Genomic DNA, 17,659 nt, shown 5'->3' with positions numbered 1-17,659 from the left:
CAGCCCTCAAGTAATGTGTACGGTGCCTTGATTCTGCACATTGTTCGGAGTTTTGTTGATCACCCATGTCGCCATTTCTTTGGGGTAGTGAGTCTTGCGACGGATATTTATCAGACAGCAAAGTGATTTCAGAGGTGATTTTGACGCTGCTCTGCGAATCCCTTGGATACCCAGAGACACTTGGATTAGGAGTAAGTGAAGATGTCAAGGTGAAATCGGAAGTCAATACCTAGCCCAGCCCCACATCCATACTGGGTGGATCAATCAATTCAGCACCCTGGGCCGGGCCTCCTCCCCGCGGTGACGCCGCTAGTTTCTTCTACCCACTTTCTTCCCTCATGAAAAGTATCAACATTCAGATGTTGATTGATGACTGACTTCATAAATTCAAATTAATCACACATAAAAAAACAAGAGTCGTCGAGACTAACAGCAATAATTGCAATAATTCCGGTCAGTTTAATTTCCTCATTGGAAACCTAGGTCGATTCCTCCCTTTTCTACTTCGTCATTGGGGCTTGGTCACTTTGAGTACCTCGTTTCTGCACCGGCTTCAAATCTACTCCATATATACTCCCGCCAAGACACGGGGATGAGCGGGACAAAAACGGAGATGAAGGTCTCCCCAGAGAGGGCACAGGCCCTCGCTAGCCAGCTCCGTGCCGTCACTGAGCGCCTCCAGTCCGCAGCCAAGGGCCGACCTGTAAGTGACTGAAACCGAACCGAGTACTTCTAAACTAGTTGGCAGCGTTTACCCATGAACTTCAAAACCTAACCCCTGGAGCAGGTCAGGCTCGTGGCCGTGTCCAAGTTGAAGCCAGCAAACGACATATTGGCCCTGCACAGCGCACCCGTCGGCCACACGCACTTTGGCGAAAACTACGCGCAGGAGCTGTCGCAAAAGGCACAGGTGCTCCCGCGGTCCATCCAGTGGCACTTTATCGGCGGGCTGCAGTCGACGCACTGCAAGAGCATCGCCAAGATCCCGAACCTGTGGTGCGTGTCGAGCGTCGACACGCTGAAAAAGGCCCAACTGCTCGACCGCGCCCGCGGCCAGGCCGGGGAGCCGCCACTCAACATCCACGTCCAGGTCAACACGTCCGGAGAGGAGTCAAAGTCCGGCTGTGCGCCGGGCGAGGAGACGATCGCCCTGTGCCGGGCCGTCGCCTCAGACGAGTGCCCCAACCTCCGCTTGCTGGGGCTTATGACCATTGGCGCCATCGCGAGGTCCCGTGCCACCACGCCCGAGACGGAGAATGAGGACTTCGTGTGCCTGAGGGAGCAACGCGACTTGGTGGCCAAGGAGCTGGCGTTGGAGGGAGAGTTGGAGTTGAGCATGGGCATGAGCGACGATTTTGAGGGCGCAATCTCGATGGGAAGCCACGAGGTCCGCATAGGCAGCACCATTTTTGGCGAAAGGCCCGCAAAGGTGGATGCAAAAATCGTCGAGTAATTTTTGGCTTCTTTAGCCAGGATGGGCAGCAAGTGGTGGTGTGGCCCTTGAAGCATGCCCACCAGCCTGGACAGGCAAGGCCCGATTGTTAGACAGATAACGTTAATATAGTGTAAGATCCTGCAAGGAATCTGCTAACGTTAAAATCATATTTATAAGCCTATGTAGCACGTCTCATGTCATGGAAATAGCAAGCACAGATTGTCACTATTCAACCCATCGTAAATCGAATACTTGTGCCATGTCCTCCGGCCAACGCTACTCTCAAAGCCAGCCATGGGAGCTTAATACGTTGCGATGGATGGATACATTGCTATGGACGGAATTAATCTGGTGAGAGGGAACTGGCGACAACGGTCCATACGTAGCAGACACCAAGTTATTTGGGCTTATAGATGCGAATAGCGATGGTACAGTGAAAGGAGATGGAACCAATTGATTGGGCCTTTGTATGGAAATGAAGGAGATTGCGTGGCCTCGTGAAGTTTGTAACTAGAAGCGAGCAGCCTCGATACAAGGTATGAGGCAAGGGGACAGTTAGAGATCGACCATGGTTACGATAGCATACAGAAGCTGGCCAGCTGGTCTGACAACTTGTCAAGAAGATCTACTAGTACCGTGCCATGACAAGACAATTTTCTTTCCACGTTCACGCAAATTCAAAACATGTAACTGTAAAAAGCGTGTTAGGACAAGGCGCATCTGCGGGTGTGTTTGGTCAAAAGCTCAACGGCCGCGATTTCAAGAGCAGCATGATGAATGAGCATCTTTATACATTAAAGCGGTTCTTTTATGCTCTTGCTCTGGCCACAGGACCCAAGACGGAGAACTGCAACGTACAACGCCCAAAAAGCCTATGTCGGCAGCCTGTCTGCATCCGACATCACCATAATGTTACCAAAAGCCGCTGAGATTTCATGCGCTCTTGGCCCAGAATGTTCCTCAGGGGCTGTAGAGACACCCTGGGAAAGTTGTTCCTCCATGAGCTTGAGAAGCACTGCTGGCACGCTCTCGTCGGTAGCCCGAATTGTGACACGAACCATCTGATGGAAGGTAAAACTATGTTAGTTATCTGCTCGGTAATAACAATCTTGCTACAGTTGTAGCCATGTCCGGAAGCCAGAGGCTTCCATAAAAGAAAAGAGGCACTAACCTGTGATTGGTAATTGGGCTCGAGTCTCAGCAAGCAACCATATTTGCCGCCATCTGTCGTGTGGAGCACGCTGGCACCGACAAAATTCTTCTGATTGGGGTCAACGCCGTTGAGGATGCCCCATCTGAACCCTTCGAGGACCTTGTGGACGAATGGCTCTGTCAGTTCACGGTCCCTGCTTGTGGTTGTGAGATTGACGATCTGCTGTGCTTCTCTGGGCGCTCCGCCGATCTGCTTCCACCTCTTGAAGAAGTCCTCAGCTGACAAGTCTGTCGGCTCCATAAACTTGTGAAGAGCGACAGGCAGCTTCAGGGTGATCGCCTGGAGTGCACCTGCTAAATAGCTGATGCGAATCGTTGGGCTCTTCTCGAACGCCCTCTTGGCTTGGAACATGACGACTTGCTGTGACTGGCCTTGGTGACTGAGATTGCTATCTGGCAAGCCTTTGACATCGATCGACAGCTTTTCCTTCTCACTCTCGGCAAGATCGAGTGTGGTGGTGAAAGAGCTCACAAGTGCCGGCGTCTTGTTCTTGAAGTAAAGGATAAGACACGCCATCTCACCCCTGTACTCGGACCGGACACCGACTTGTATCTGGCCATCTTCGAACAGCACACCGTCAGGCCGTAGCATGAGCTTGTTGAATCCCTTCTGCCACCCAGGCGAAAGATGTGCTGCGCTGGCGAGATTGGGTGTCTTTGTCGCCTGGGTGGTCTTTGTCATGTCCAGGCCAGAAAGGAGGTCTGAGGCTCCATTGGATTGCCCATTGGCCCCCCCGTTGGCTTGTCCATTTCCGTTGGCTGATGCGCTTGTGAAAGTCCTCCTCAAGCCGGGGTTTTTAGCCATGCTCAATTCAGTGGCATCTGCGTTGGCATCCTTGCCGCCGACAACCCAAGTCCGCTTGTCGCTAGTATTTGCGTGTTTCTGATGTAGCCGTGATAGCAAAGCAGATTGGCGTTCTGGGAAAGGAGGCATTTCGTCGCAGACGGTCCGAAGGAGATCATCAGTTGGCAGTCTCGTCAGAGCCAGGTATTCACAGGCCCGCTGCTGAAGCTCTGAATCCAGTGTGTGGCTGTAAATGTCAAAGACGTGGGTCAATTGTGGTTTAATCTCCGGGAAGAGATTCACAAACTTGACAAAGCAAGACAAAATCATTGCTCTTGTGCTAGAAGAGCATGCGTGCAGCTTTGTTTCCAAGGCCATAAACTGTTCAATGGGGCTGCAGCCAGGTTCTTCGGCAATGAGATGCCCGAATTCACCGAGGATATACGTCCCAATCTTGACCAGAGTTTCATGGCAGTGGTCCTGTCGGAGATATTGCAGCGACGTCTGCGATGCATATACTTGCAGCTCTTCGTTGTTTGTGACGATCTGGATCACACGCTGCCAAACCTCATCACTGACGTGGTCGCCAGCCATCGCTATCAGCCGCAGTGAGATGTTAACATACCACTGAACGTCTGTGGCGTGTTTCTCGGTCAAGATTGCAATCTTTAGCACCATTTCTTCGCGAATGGCAAAGTCTGCGTTTTGGAGATAGTGCAGCAACTCGCCCACGATTATCTGCGCGTTTGTTGAATCACACATGCTGTAGAGAAGGTCTAGACCCTTTCTCCTCACACTGATGTCGCGATCCTTCAACGAGCCCAGAATAACGTCTTGATGCTGCTTGATAGGATCAAGAGTTTCGGCACGAGCCGCCAAGTGCGTCATGGCCTCCAAGCCAAGATAACGAACATTTGTTTCTCTTGACTGGATGAATCTGCCCAGCCTCGACGAGATTTGCTTCATGAGAGCTTGCTCGGTGTCAAGGTGGATGATGAGATTGATGGCCTCGAACAGAACAGCGTTTTGTGCATTGTTTTGCTGGACGTTCTTGGAGCTTTCCAATGCCAGATTCAGGATCTTTTGCAGAGACTCCCGAATGAGGTCTCGAACATGGCTATCCTCTGTTACTCCACGTATCAGTATAATGGAAACCTTGCCCAGACTAAGTGTTGAGTCGGCTGGCTGGACCTACCTGACGGTGGGAAGTACTGAAGTAACCTCAGCAATTTGACTTGTATCCATGGACAGGGAACCTTATAGTAGAGGTAATCGCCATTGTAGTCCCCATCTATGACGAGCCTCTTCAATCTTGAAGCTGCCTTGACATAGGCTCCCTTGTACTGGTCAGGGTTGTCTTGAGCAAGGGCGGCGACCAAGGATGTCACAGAAAGTGCCACACCCAGATCGACATCATCCATTAGTGATATTATCCTCTCGGCCCATTGAGGCTGCACAATATCTGGATGCTTGCGGTACAGCCTCAACAGCGTTAAAGCAGCTTTCTTTTTGACAAACGCTTTTGATGTCCTGGTCGTTATGCGTTAGCTTGTGAGAGACGACTCCAGGGGTATCTGGCGATAGTCACTCTTACGGTGATATTAACAGCCTGTGTACTTCGCTGCTCAATGCCTCGCCCATCTCTCTTCCACCAACGTTCGCGATTGCATGCAGTGCCAGGCAGTTGAAGAGCTCATTGTGATCGAGCAGATCTTTCCGTATGCTGTTGACAACCAGGTGGAGCAGCTCGTGTTTCTCATGAAGGAATAGAGTCATTGCGAGGTATCCAATCTGTTTTTCCGAGTATTTGTTGGCCGATATAAGGTTGACAGCCTCCAGGTGCCCAAAGTCGACGTTCCAGCCAAGAATATAGATATAGAGAAGCTGGTTGGATTTAGCACCATGATCGGCAACAGCAAGTTTCGGGTCAAGCTTCGTTTGTGGATTATGTGCTCACCTTGCAAACATATTTCTTCCTGTGGTAACCGTTGAGGTTTCCGTCTGCGCATAAGTTAGTGAACCAGTCGGTACATATGTGGGAATACCTCCGATCGGGTTTGGTTAAGGCTACCTTTGAATTTTTGCCTATACCACGGCGCGCTTCTGTCAGCCTATTTCCCTCTGCGCATAATCTCTGCGCCGTCAGAGTAGCATGGCAGATGCGAAAGAACAAGCACCATCCATCACCCACCTAATGTTGGCCAGCTCTTTGTTGATCCGCTTCTCTTCCAGCTCGCGAGCTCTTGCATTCCTCAAGTCGGCAATGAACTGAACCAGCCCGCGCATGTTCGAGTTGCTGCTACTCGAGCGACCAAGAAAGCCGGCGGCGGTGGAAGCCATATTGGCGGTATTGCGGAAGCTATGCGAGCCCCTCGATGTCTGAACCTCCTCCTCCTTTGAATAAATTCCACGGCGCCGCGATTGGCCCTAAAACCATCCCCCAGCCGTTCTGAATGGCCGTGTTTGCGATTCACGGCATCCAACGGATTTCACTGCCTAGTGACGTAGGAGTGCGATCTTTTCCGTGGAAACCGTGTCAGGCAGAGGGTGGGTGGGTGGTATAACTAACTGCCTGTTGGTAGGGGGAGGGCTCTGGCGGTCGGGTAATCGAGGGGTCGAGCGCACGGGAAAGCTGGGACGACGGAGTTCGTGTTCTTGTTATCCGCAATACGACCCAAATAGCATCACCAGGGCCTAAGGTGCTCGCCAGCTAGCACCAGTGGAAGATTATTCGCAAAGAAAAGGTAACCGGCGAAAGGGTTTGGATACCCCAAAAGACTTCCGAGCCTGAACTGGACCGGATGGCAGGGTATCGCATTACCTAGCATATGATTCGAGGTGGAGTCTTGAACGGAGAACTCCTCCCAAGGGCCGTCTTGGCCAAAGCGTACGCTTTCCCGAAATGAGACTGGAACTTCATTACCTAGGATCCCTGGTACTCTTGAACCAAGAACGGTGGGTCAGTCCCGAGCCACAAGTGGCTTGCTTGTATCGCCTTTGTAACAAAAATTTGATTGGTCAGCCTACTACCTACCTGTCTTTGCTCTGCTTAGGCTGTGGGGAATGCCAAATGTGGCTGATGTCCATGACGCCGTGCAACGAAATTGAGCACTCAAGACTACTTGCTCCAAGCTTTTGCAATATTAAGAGCAGTTGGTGCTGCTATGTATTATATCTGGTTTTTCAATGCCACAGATCCTTATAAATGCTGCGAAGCCTCAAGTGGGGAGAATGAGGCCGAATCTGCAGAAGATATCGGCGTTTTCGAGCAACGTTCGTGTGCAAAGTTGGACGAGACGCTCATACGCCTTTCAGGCCGCTGGCGGGCCCGTCTTTGAGGTCTTCAACAGGAGGACAAAATGGCTACAAAAAGAGAGAGCTGCGTCAAACCCACAACTGAGCAGGCAGGCAGATTATCTGAAAGATGAAGTTGCCATCCGGTTGTGTGAACGACTATTGGTACGATTCTCGGTGACAATAACACGACCAGTCTATATGATATGCTCGAAGTCAGCTGACCCAGCTACATTTCCTTTGGTTTAGGACATCAAACGCCAATTCCCAAATGTGCTGGACCTGGGAGCCAATGCCTGCAGTGTTGCCAAGGCATTGACGCGAGAGAACCCAGATCCGGATCCGGCGAATCCCATATCGCCTCCGATAGCCACGCGCATGTCCAAGCTCACGGCTGCTGATTCCTCAAGGGCCATGTTGTACCGGGATGCCGATGAGCCCTGGAACCGTGGGATGGACATCTCCCGCGTGGTCCTGGATGATGAGGAGACCCTCCCGTTTGAGCCGGCTACTTTTGATCTAGTGCTTAGCAACCTGAGCATGCACTGGATCAACGACCTCCCCGGGGTCCTTGGACAGATCAACAACGTCCTTAAGCCGGATTCGCCCTTCATTGGCGCCATGCTTGGCGGTGATACCCTGTACGAGCTTCGAACGTCTTTACAGCTGGCCGAGCAAGAACGTAGGGGAGGCGTGTCACCGCACGTCTCGCCCCTGGCCGACGTGAAAGATGTTGGCGGGTTGTTGCAGCGCGCCGGGTTCAAGATGTTGACGGTGGACGTGGATGATGTTATTGTCGACTACCCGGACAGCTTTGCCCTGATGCAGGATCTGCAGGCCATGGGCGAGGGCAACGCTGTCATCGGGCGTGAGATGGGCGCCATCGGTAGGGATGTGCTTCTTGCCAGCGATGCAATCTATCGGGAGTTGCACGGAAACGAAGATGGCAGTCTTCCTGCCACCTTCCGAATCATTTACATGATAGGCTGGCGCGAGGGCGAGGGCCAACGGCAACCTCTGCCAAGAGGCAGTGCTCAGATAAACCTCAAGGACGTCCTTGAGACCAAATAATTCGAATGCTGATCGGTTCGATGCACCCAAGGAGGGTGGGTCGGGGCGCGTTGAAAACATACATGTATTAGTAGTATTCCTCGCATGATACCCTAGCTAGCTACTGATTTGTCGAGGACGAGCAGCTTTGCAATCGCGCATCTATCGCATGCAATCTTGACGGTGGATTCATCATAAAACGTCTAATACATGCTCCGTTCCGTTGTACTAACATCCACCGATGCAGTGCAAATCATACCCTCCTCCAATCGGTCATAACGCGACCTATACAACCCAGCCCTGCAACCTCAACCACTTTCTCATGCCAACTCAGAAGCACACTCATGCCTGCGCCTGCCGACTCGTTTGCTGCTCCGGGCCTCGAGCCAACCTGGCTAAAGCCTCCGGTAGCTTGAGGTGTGACTTTGGTGGGGGTTCGGGGGTTGCCATTTGATGACGCCGCGGCCATGCCCTTGTATCTGTGTCGTCGAAAAAAGCTAGTCAGTCACCGTTGGTCCCTACAACATCTGATATACTCTTGAAAGTCCGACGCCGAATGGAAGGAAAAGACATACATGTACTTCATGAGCACGTCCAAAAGCTCACTGCCGCCATCCGATCCATATATGCGATTAAGCATGGGCGTCATGTCGCTAGCCTTGATTGACTGCAGCACCTCGATTACAGTCTGGAGATGCGCGTCCTAAATAGAGCCAAATGATGTCAGATACATAATTTGGAGGGCTTTGATTATGCCTTGATCCAAGCATTCGGGAAAGCAGGCATGTGTGTTGACGCACCTTGACCGGCTCATCTGCCTGGTAGACGGGCATCTCTAGGCAGCCCCTTAACGCGCCCTCGGGGTCGCCTCCTCGTAGCAATTGACGAATCTGCTGGGCGAGCTGTCGCACTTCTGCATCACTGACCTCTGGCAGGGGCGGGCGCAGCGTCGAGGTATCAAAGTTGACGCTACTGTCCTCGGTCAGTGCGTCGATGTTGATGGTGCGCCAGGCATCCGTGAGCGAGGCTGAGGTGTGATGCTGGATGATCGACATTTTGACGGCCTGCCAGCGATCGGACAAAGCGATGTTCGAGTGTTGTGTCGTTTCGGTGGACCCAAGTCGTGTGTGACTGAGGTGAGATATACAATATAGGTGAGCTTGGGGAGCTGGCGGTTGAGGCAGGTCGGCGGTACCTATTCGCAGCTCGGTTGATTGTTTGCGACGTCGTCATACGCTGGGCTACCAGTGTAGTGGGGTAAATGGCACAGTCCATCCCAGTCGCTATGGATGGGATGCCTTGGTGAGCTGTACTACCCTGCACCAAGCTGACCATGCAGGCGGCCCATCAGCGTTGAGTGAAGTACAATTGGAACTTCTGTTTTTTTTTTGTCACCTTCATTCCCAACCTAGGCATGCACCACAACAGTGCCCTCGGAGAGTTGAGCCAGAAGTGGGATGTATGCAAATTCGGTACGAGAGCCTTGCAAAAAAATCGCGATTAGTTAAAATGTCTACGAAGTCGACAGCCAGCACTCGTATATGCACCAAGCGTTGTCTTACCAACTGTATCAATTAGTTCTTGAATACGGTTAGACTTGGTCCCATGTTTCACCGCACCGCACATTGCTGTTGCCATACAGATACTTAGGTAGGCACCTATGTAATTACGTCGTATAAGGTGTGCGTGGTTAGTATTACGGTAGTCATTGGTGCCAAGCCTATCTGCTTGTGTATGGATCAGGCCTTTGCAGCAACAGCTTAAAAATGATCGGGTGGCGTGAATGCCTTGCTCAGCCGAAAAGTGGCTGCTACCACGTGGATCGATGGATGCTCAAGTTAGATCAGGCAGTCGGGTTCCGATCTTGACGAAACGCATCGAGTATGAGCTGTGCCGTGAGGAATGTGGTATATTTGAGAAGGATGGCATTACTACGATCTCACGGGTTCCGAGGTAAATAGTTTCATGCGCCAGCCATGTTTGGCAGCAGCATGCAATGTCTCTCCATGTAACAGAAAATTGAATACTTTACTTCAAACAATCCCAATCTGCACCTGAGTAGTGATACCTCACACGCCAAGGGTCAAAAAAGCATTCTCCTGTAAATATCCGAGCGCCCCAACGGAAAAGTATGTGAATGGCTTGCCGGTTGTGGTCGACGGGGGTTTGATTCGCTAAAAGATCGAAATCCACTGTCGGCGCCGTTTCGACCGTGAGAAATTCCGCGCCGCGCCCGTTCCTGTGCGTGATATATTGCCCTCCGGCTTGCCCGCTGTATATCCCGGGTAAGGGGTTACTGAGGCAAGTCGCCACACCTGGATGCCTTGATTTCTACCTACCGGTACAGTAAGGGTGTTGGGGCTGAAAAATAGATGGGACGATATCAAGGCAGCACCCAGTCGGCGGAGGAACTGATAGTAGGTTAACGTACATAGTAGAGACAGCAAAGTGGAGATGCCATCCCATCCGCCAATTTCGGCAAAACAGGATGTGGCCGATTTGGAGGAGCCCGGGACAACGCCGTGATTCGCCAGGATTTAGATTGACAATTCCGTTCAAGCAGCGCCGCATGCTTCAGCCGGAGCGGTAAACAGTTATTTAGTGTGAGGCTGGCGGTAGTGATCAAGCAAAGTAGACTCTGTATCGGAGGGAAATTTTTATTGCGACTACCCAGACAAGCCTACTGTAGACCAGAAGGATTGACAATAAAAAAAAATATTAAAATAAAATAATGATAAAACAAATAAAAATAAACTCCAATTTTTATCCCTTAATGGGAGGATTCTGGAGAAACGAGAATCGCTCGCATGATCCAGCACCATCCCTGGTGGACTAAGCTTGATTGGGATACGTGACCCACATACGTCGTGATGTGGTGGTGGGCATTGAACCTTTTAAGTTTGCAATGGCAGGCAACGCGTGGTTTGTTCTACCGGAGGTATAACCTGATTAATTCCCTTGCCGTACAGTACTTGGGTAAGGTACCCAGGGCAGCTACTTACTTCGTACTCGAGAAAGGTGCATGCATAGGTAGTAGGGAGGCAGACAGGTGGGTAGGTAATCTTGGGAATGTGATGGACTTGTATTGCTCTACCTAATGTTTGTCGACCCAGGAACCAAGTGCTCGACGGACTCAAATGCCCACCTGCACCTTACCTTGCCTCACCTAGGCTTGCTAGGCAGACAAGCAGACAAGCAGACAATTCAACAAGTTGCACAAATCGACAAGGTGGTGGCAGGCTCCTGTTGAAGATTGGCGGAATACAAGCCAATCGTACATTAAAAATGTTTTGCAGATGGGAATGGGAAATCTGCCGCAATGGGATAAAAGCGGATGCACAGCTTGCAACTGTCCACCAACTCCCGTCCGAAAAGAGGGGAATGACCGGCCTCTGCACCATTGTGGGATTGAAACCAGCGAATAGCAGGACGTAGGCTTGTTTCGCTAGAGCAGAATGGGGGATTTGCCGCCCCACTCGACCAAGGTCCCTACGCGCTGCGCCCTGGCCAAGCTGGGCTGGCGACGACCTCTGGACTGGGCTGACCCTAGCTGCTGCTGAATTTGTCCCCCTGACCCCTGACGGTCTGGCCTCTCGCCCCCCACCCGCCGCTGTTCCATGTTTCCCAATTTGCTGACAATCGCACCACGAACTGCATCGATCTGCCTGCCCTTTTTCCTCTTTTTCCTTCCTTCTGCCCCATCGCCTTGCAAGCGACCACGAAGACGCCCAACGACAATCACCAAAAACAGACGTGGCGACAGCGACAAGAGACGACAATCGCCAGGCATCGTAAGCATACTTGCTGCGAGGCCGACGTGTTGTTTTTTTTTTTTTTTTTTTTTTTTTTTCAATTCAATTCCAACTACCCCGACCAGCCCTGGGAAGTGCAAGGGAGGCTAGGTCCGGTCCTTAGGCGCTGTTCTTTTTCCCGTTGTTGGTACGCCTCATAACTGTTGGCCCGCCATACATACCCTCTTTCCCGCTGAGCTAGTCTCTACAGCCACTCGCTTTCTCCTATTTTCCTTTGAAGCGCCGCCGCCCACTCATCCGCCTCTCAACTCGACAGCGTTGAACACATTGCAACGGACGACATTCTTTTTCAGCACGCTCTTTCGGCCAAACTTTCTTTGGCTCTATCAAACTATCCTACCACGTCCACTGTGGTTTGGGGTTACCAGGACCGACCGAATTCAACCAAGGTGTTGGTCGAGCCGAACACTTCGAAGGCATTGAATTGTATCAATCCCTGGCCCGACCGAACCGATCGACACGGCTGGAGTCCCGTCCAACGAACGCCCGCTGCCAACTTTGTCGATCGTCTTTGTCTTGTTGAAGACTGTTTTGTTTTGTACACGTGTGAGCGAGGGCCTTTTCTGGCTCCTGCAACTAAATCATGGCCTATCTCGCGATGTCCGGTGCGGGTGAGTCTTGGCGTCAACGCTCTTCCATTCTGTGACTACCTATTGGGAAGCATGCGCTTGTGTGCTTCGTCGTGTGCATTTTGCTTACACGATTGTTTTACTTAGTACCCATCGATACCTTGGTTCGCCGAGACCCCGGGTGCCCCGACTTCGTCTTGGCCGATTGTCCAGTACCAGGGCCTTGCAACCTGCAGTGTGCTGAAGGACAGTCATGTCAGAGGAAGAGTCCCAGCTCATGCAACTGTGCAACTAACTTCTGCGGCGTTGATCCGGCCGCCATCACATCGCCGAATATCCCTCAGCCGCAAGTATCTTCCAGCAGCAGCAGCGGTCCCAGTGTAGGCGCAATCGCTGGTGGTGTGATAGGAGGTGTGGCTGCAATCGGCTTGATCACCTATTTGGTCTGGAGGTTCTGTATCAAGACAAAGCGGGACCCGATGGAGCGCGAATCCTGGCTGGAAGAAAAGCGAAATGGTGATCTGGAGGCGGACGACATGACAGCAAGGAGGACACATCGCTCGTCAACGCACACCTCACACTCTGTCGCATCTACCGTGCTCACGCGAGCCTCAAACATCATCCAGATTGCCTACATACCGGGTGTAACGAACAGGGCCACCCCAACGTCACCAACGATACTTGTACCCCCGGTCCCGCCGATTCCTATCGCCGTCTCCCAGGCCAGCACCCCTTCGGCCCCTGAAGACCAGCACTTCTTTATGCCCAGCGACCTGCGACCTGACTCGACCTACTCGGCCATGACTGGTTATACCGACCGCACCTCATTTGCTCGTACCTCGTACGCTCCCCGCTCAAGTATCGCTTCCACAATCTACGGAAAGAATGCAGTAATTGTTGCGCCGGCGCAGACAGGCATGCGGGCCAAGCCAGCCATGGTCTCTGTGAAGTCGACGGGCAGCGGGACGAGCACAGGCTCCAGCACCCCGCCTGTTCCAGACATTGATTTCGAGAAGTACGGCACTGTCAGGCCGCCCAGTCCTGCAAACAGTACTTTCAGCGTCGGCTCAACATTTTTGAACAACGCAAGCGCTCATACAGCCATGGCCGCTCGACCTCAAGTCGTTCGTGTCGGAAGCGTTAGCAAGAAGTCTAGCAATCTGGCCAGGACGATAAGCGCTGCTGATTCCACCCCGTCTTCGATCACCGGAAACACGGATCAATCACCATCCAACGCAGACCAAGGCCCTTTCGCTGATCCACCAAGGCCATCCACAAACAGGAGTAACAAGGCCATCAGTGCGGTCATTCAGGAAGCCACCCGCCGTGCCTCTCAGCGAGACATGACAACTCCGAGCAGGTCTGACAGGGAAAGAAGTCCCTTTGGCGATGAACATGTCGCACGGGATTGATGAGAAATGGCTTTGTGATTATTAGCGTGTTTTGTCCATTCGCTACCCGAGTCTCTTGATGCTAGGCTCGTGTAGCTTTTTCCTTCTAGTATCTACTTTTCTCGATATCGACAGACCATGTTTGGTGTATTTCAAGTCGTTTCGATTTCATGCCACTTACTTTCTTTTTTCTTTTTCTTTTTTCTTATTTTCTTTTCTTTTGTCTCCTGTGTCGGGGCTATACACGCCTTTTTGGATCATTGAGAGATACCGCGAAGGACAGAAGCATATATCTGCCTTCGAAAGTGGCGTATTGGATTGCCCGGGCATATATAAATCAATACTGTTACAGACCACTACTTATCCTACCCAATAAGCCAACTGTGACCTCTGATTAATGTGGTATTCTCAGTCCCAGGATTGGGCCTGATGAGATTCCCCTTTGACGCGCAAGCTTGCTCAACTAGAATCAACACTACCAACTGCGAGTTGGATCGACTATGCTTTCTCCATATGACACCCATTCTAGATAGGCTACCCGAGGTGGTCATCTGCAAAAACGATATTTTGGCTTTTCTGTGGCTCGAAGTTCGGATGGCCCAAGGCATGATACCAACCGGCCGAATCCTTCAAAACCGTTTCTATCCCTTTACGTTACTTCACCTGGCCAGCAAGGCCGAAAACTACGAGGTTATGCTGGGGGATCCTCCCGCTCTCGATCCCATCATCGACATATCCTCGTTTTTACTGACGACAGTCGCCGAAGGCGGGAGAAGGGTACTACTGGTGGCCAGAACACGGGAGACTCCCCGACAAGCGGTGGTGGCCGTAGCACAGGTTTGTCGGCATCGGCCAGCTCGCATCATTTGATTGCCACATGGCTTGTCGTGTCTGTGTTGTCTCGCACAAATGCACCCTGGAACACATACTAGATCTAGGAAGCGAGAAACAGGACATATCTCGTTGGGAGTTTAGGTGTGTTCTGAGAGACGATATAACGCAGCACAGATGCCCATGGGATCCGTTGTGTCTGGTACATTGTGGGCAGCCTTGAGGTGCTTCTGGATACTTACCGGTCTGGGTCCTCGGGTGTGTACACACGTCACTGAAAGGCGGACAGCTAGCCGTTTGAGGCTGGATACTTCAGACGTCTGCAACCGACTACAGCGCTATTTTAGTGGCGGCTCATATTTAATCCCAAAATAGATATGTGCATATTTGCAATCTATAACCAAGGAACCCCTGGGGTGTCCCCATGGCCCTGAAGCGATATAAAATACCTAGCAATTCAGACATCTTACACACTTCTTCGTACACATTATCAACGTTGACAGCCGTCCAGAGGAATGCGCAATCACACGGTCCTGGTCACGGTACATGGCAGGACTAGTGACCATCGGAGAAGACAATTGTTGGCATTGTTGGCACATACTCTTGAGCATGTATACAATACGGCAGCGTCCGGATTGAGGACCAAAATAGTTGTGAGAGTCCGTGGGTTGACATGATTGCCGTATTAATTATACACATATATGCATATGTTTCTGCTGGGACATATACTAGGTCATAAAGTAGTTCTCTTTACCATGCGGACATTTTTGCCATTCAAATGTTATCAGGGTAGCCGCATGAGGCAAGTCTAGAAACGGAAAGGCTGGGGGGTCCGGTCAAGAAAGCGCGCTGTCATGCGCCGGTGTTGCCCCTATTTCAAGCACGGCTACCTGCTCTTGGAAACCATCCCCTTGATTGGACAAGAGACCAACGTTTGTGAGAGACAAGGCCGTTGCACACAGATAAACGACCTAATCAAAGTCAAATGGGGTTCACGCAGAGTGACCGGCAGAGCGAATCAACTGGACCACATGGTAAAGGTTTTTCCTATACTTTTACCAGAAGGGAAGGTGATGGGTCCTTGGTTCTTTTTTTTGTTCTTTTTTCTCAGTAGTCCGAAACCAGCCGCGAAATAATTATCGGAAGTACCCCCACGCAGTTTTGTTTGACAGCTGAAGGCAGGTGAGAAGGTTGGCTTTCGGAGCGGTGGTCTCCCTGCATCGGACGTGGGGGAGGGGGAATCGAGAAAAAAAACCCTCGTACTCCTTCCTTGTTGCTTTCTGGACCCTGACCGATATTATATTGTCAGGTGCTGTTTGTGACGAGTTGCTCTCCTTTTCAGCCATCACATTACGCACGGCTAAGGGGGCCTGGGAAGAAACTCATCGGAAACTTGTCTTCGACTAACCCGGAAACTGGGTTGGTCCGGAGATTCCTGGTCTGTGTGAGCCGACTTCTTTCCCTCTCTCTCTCTCTCTCTCTCTCTCTCTCTCTCTCTCAATTTGTTTTTTTTTATTAAAAAAAATGCAATAAGCTGTGTCTGGGGCGGGTAACCAATATTACTGCTCACCTCATCGATTGAAAAACTGCCCAAGGCCCAGCTTAGCAGCGTTATGTACTTGGCAGCTTAACACAAGGTGTCAAAAAGCCCATCACACAGGTACTACAAAGTACTAGCCTAGCACGTATCTACCTAAGGGGTCAGCAACAAGCGAGACGCACAGCTTGTTTTTTACTCTTTGCGCTAGACGACAACTACAGCAAATACGATGACTGCTCGAGGCAGAGGTCGGACTAGTCTAGAACTAGTGCCGGGACGGCGCGCAGGGCGGAGCTATCGCCATGCCAAGACCTTGATTGACCTTCCTATGTGATAGGGCCAGGGTAACTTGCATCTCCCTGGCCCGAAGCGTGCTTCGGTGAGGCTGCGTTTATGTACTGACGACGGTTAATCACTCAATTTTAAAGCGGAGTCTCTTTTTTTTTTTTTTTTTTTTTGGGTTGAGTGGGTGGTAACTAGTCTAGTACTGTCTAATTATATTGTACCTGTTTGAATCGGGACCAACAAGGATAAAGACGAGGTTCATCGGAACGCAACCCAAGATAAGTTTGACGCAGAAGGCTTTGTCCAATTGTCGCCCATGTCCTGAGCTGCACTGCACCATTGGTGGATAAGAGATAGGCAAGACTACAGTCCGGTAAGAATTATGGGAGTAACCCTCGGACAGGATGCTCTCTATAGAGAGAAGAACCCATTCGCCGGAAATGATCTCGCTGGCGGTATATACCTTTCCTGGTAAGCGGCCGCTATGCAGCCAGCCTTGCAAGCCGATCATCTACAAGCTTTACATTGTGAATACGACGGGGGTAAGCGACTGCAATTGCCAGCAAATACTCGAAAGGGGGGTTTTCTCAAGCAAGAGAAAAAGGCCGGGGGCAGCTTCGGTAGAGGTACGTACCAGCTCCAGTGATTGAAAGCTGTCGCATGTTTTCTGCATGATATTATACACGAGCCCGCGTAAGTCAAGAAACGGCTAAGGAGCCGGTCAGACAGCGGACCTAGTCAGTCAGTCTAGTCAAAAAGAAGGAGAAAGAAAGAGAGAAAAAAAAAGGTGGAGAGCGTAACGTCAACCAAACAGAGCTTGGGAGGCCACGGTTTTCCCCGAAATCGAGCTTGACTAAAACTCACCCACTCGTTTGCCTGCCTGCCCGCGCGCAGGTTTGAGCGACAGGAAACAGGGGGGACATACGAAAAGGCGCAGGCGGCGAGGCTGACGGGGGTTGGTTTGAAAAAGGGCATCTTTGCCCGCCGCTTTGAAGCAAAGCCGACCGCCAATGCCGCGTAAAACGGCGGTAAGGGCTGAGATGGAGCCTCGGGGAGGGCGGCACTGCGTACCTGCTCCCCGCTTTGAGAGAGTTATCAGGGCCAAACAGCCCACTCACGGCTTGCTCCCCCGGTGCCAATTCGAGAGCATCATCGGATCCGCCCGAGGGGATGATGCGGGGCAGGCATCATGAGTTAGTTGGGCTATTTGTACCTATGTGGTATTATTGACCACCTTACATATACAGTAGCAGTACCCGAGGCCGAGGACGGATGGGCAAAAGATTCAAGGGGCGGGCCTGGACGAGCGGGACCTCGAGTACCAGTAGTTCTTGATTTACCTTTCAGCAACTGACTGAATGTTACTGTTAGTAGAGAGAGCAAAAAGTATACTGTAAAATGGATACAATAGACAAGAAACAAGCGATCCGCATTTCCAACGTCGTGGCTCGCGGCT

The 17,659-nt window shown here is 51.4% G+C and overlaps 7 protein-coding genes across 7 annotated transcripts; 3 read left to right on the top strand and 4 right to left on the bottom strand.

The window, feature by feature from the left end:
• Positions 1-339: 339 nt before the first annotated feature.
• On the top strand, positions 340-1,699 carry MGG_09492 (YggS family pyridoxal phosphate enzyme). Its single transcript, XM_003712204.1, has 2 exons — positions 340-703; positions 788-1,699. Exons 1-2 carry the CDS (start codon positions 593-595, stop codon positions 1,451-1,453), a joined length of 777 nt encoding a protein of 258 aa, XP_003712252.1. The 5' UTR covers positions 340-592; the 3' UTR covers positions 1,454-1,699.
• Positions 1,587-6,317, bottom strand: MGG_09493 (AP-2 complex subunit alpha). Its single transcript, XM_003712203.1, has 7 exons — positions 5,623-6,317; positions 5,503-5,516; positions 5,389-5,432; positions 5,026-5,315; positions 4,627-4,961; positions 2,607-4,555; positions 1,587-2,496 (listed from the first exon to the last, which is right to left on the bottom strand). The coding sequence occupies exons 1-7, from the start codon at positions 5,769-5,771 to the stop codon at positions 2,308-2,310; spliced, it is 2,970 nt and encodes a 989-aa protein (XP_003712251.1). The 5' UTR covers positions 5,772-6,317; the 3' UTR covers positions 1,587-2,307.
• Positions 6,318-6,496: 179 nt separating this feature from the next.
• On the top strand, positions 6,497-7,986 carry MGG_09494 (uncharacterized protein). Its single transcript, XM_003712202.1, has 2 exons — positions 6,497-6,890; positions 6,975-7,986. The coding sequence occupies exons 1-2, from the start codon at positions 6,618-6,620 to the stop codon at positions 7,794-7,796; spliced, it is 1,095 nt and encodes a 364-aa protein (XP_003712250.1). The 5' UTR covers positions 6,497-6,617; the 3' UTR covers positions 7,797-7,986.
• MGG_09495 (Arp2/3 complex subunit) lies at positions 7,843-9,426 on the bottom strand. Its single transcript, XM_003712201.1, has 4 exons — positions 9,338-9,426; positions 8,576-9,257; positions 8,351-8,478; positions 7,843-8,254 (listed from the first exon to the last, which is right to left on the bottom strand). The coding sequence occupies exons 2-4, from the start codon at positions 8,828-8,830 to the stop codon at positions 8,029-8,031; spliced, it is 609 nt and encodes a 202-aa protein (XP_003712249.1). The 5' UTR covers positions 8,831-9,257; positions 9,338-9,426; the 3' UTR covers positions 7,843-8,028.
• A 1,794-nt stretch (positions 9,427-11,220) lies between these two features.
• MGG_09496 (uncharacterized protein) lies at positions 11,221-11,565 on the bottom strand (the record flags this gene model as incomplete). Its single annotated transcript, XM_003712200.1, has 1 exon — positions 11,221-11,565. The coding sequence occupies one exon, from the start codon at positions 11,563-11,565 to the stop codon at positions 11,221-11,223; it is 345 nt and encodes a 114-aa protein (XP_003712248.1).
• MGG_09497 (uncharacterized protein) lies at positions 11,485-13,927 on the top strand. Its single transcript, XM_003712199.1, has 2 exons — positions 11,485-12,198; positions 12,304-13,927. The coding sequence occupies exons 1-2, from the start codon at positions 12,171-12,173 to the stop codon at positions 13,566-13,568; spliced, it is 1,293 nt and encodes a 430-aa protein (XP_003712247.1). The 5' UTR covers positions 11,485-12,170; the 3' UTR covers positions 13,569-13,927.
• A 2,472-nt stretch (positions 13,928-16,399) lies between these two features.
• MGG_16798 (uncharacterized protein) lies at positions 16,400-17,178 on the bottom strand (the record flags this gene model as incomplete). Its single annotated transcript, XM_003712198.1, has 3 exons — positions 16,400-16,534; positions 16,838-16,856; positions 17,129-17,178. The coding sequence occupies 3 exons, from the start codon at positions 17,176-17,178 to the stop codon at positions 16,400-16,402; spliced, it is 204 nt and encodes a 67-aa protein (XP_003712246.1).
• Between the last annotated feature and the right edge of the window lie 481 nt (positions 17,179-17,659).

Source organism: Pyricularia oryzae, chromosome 3, assembly GCF_000002495.2.
Source record: "Pyricularia oryzae 70-15 chromosome 3, whole genome shotgun sequence".
Taxonomy (NCBI): domain Eukaryota; kingdom Fungi; phylum Ascomycota; class Sordariomycetes; order Magnaporthales; family Pyriculariaceae; genus Pyricularia; species Pyricularia oryzae.
This window is presented reverse-complemented; position numbering and strand designations above follow the sequence as displayed.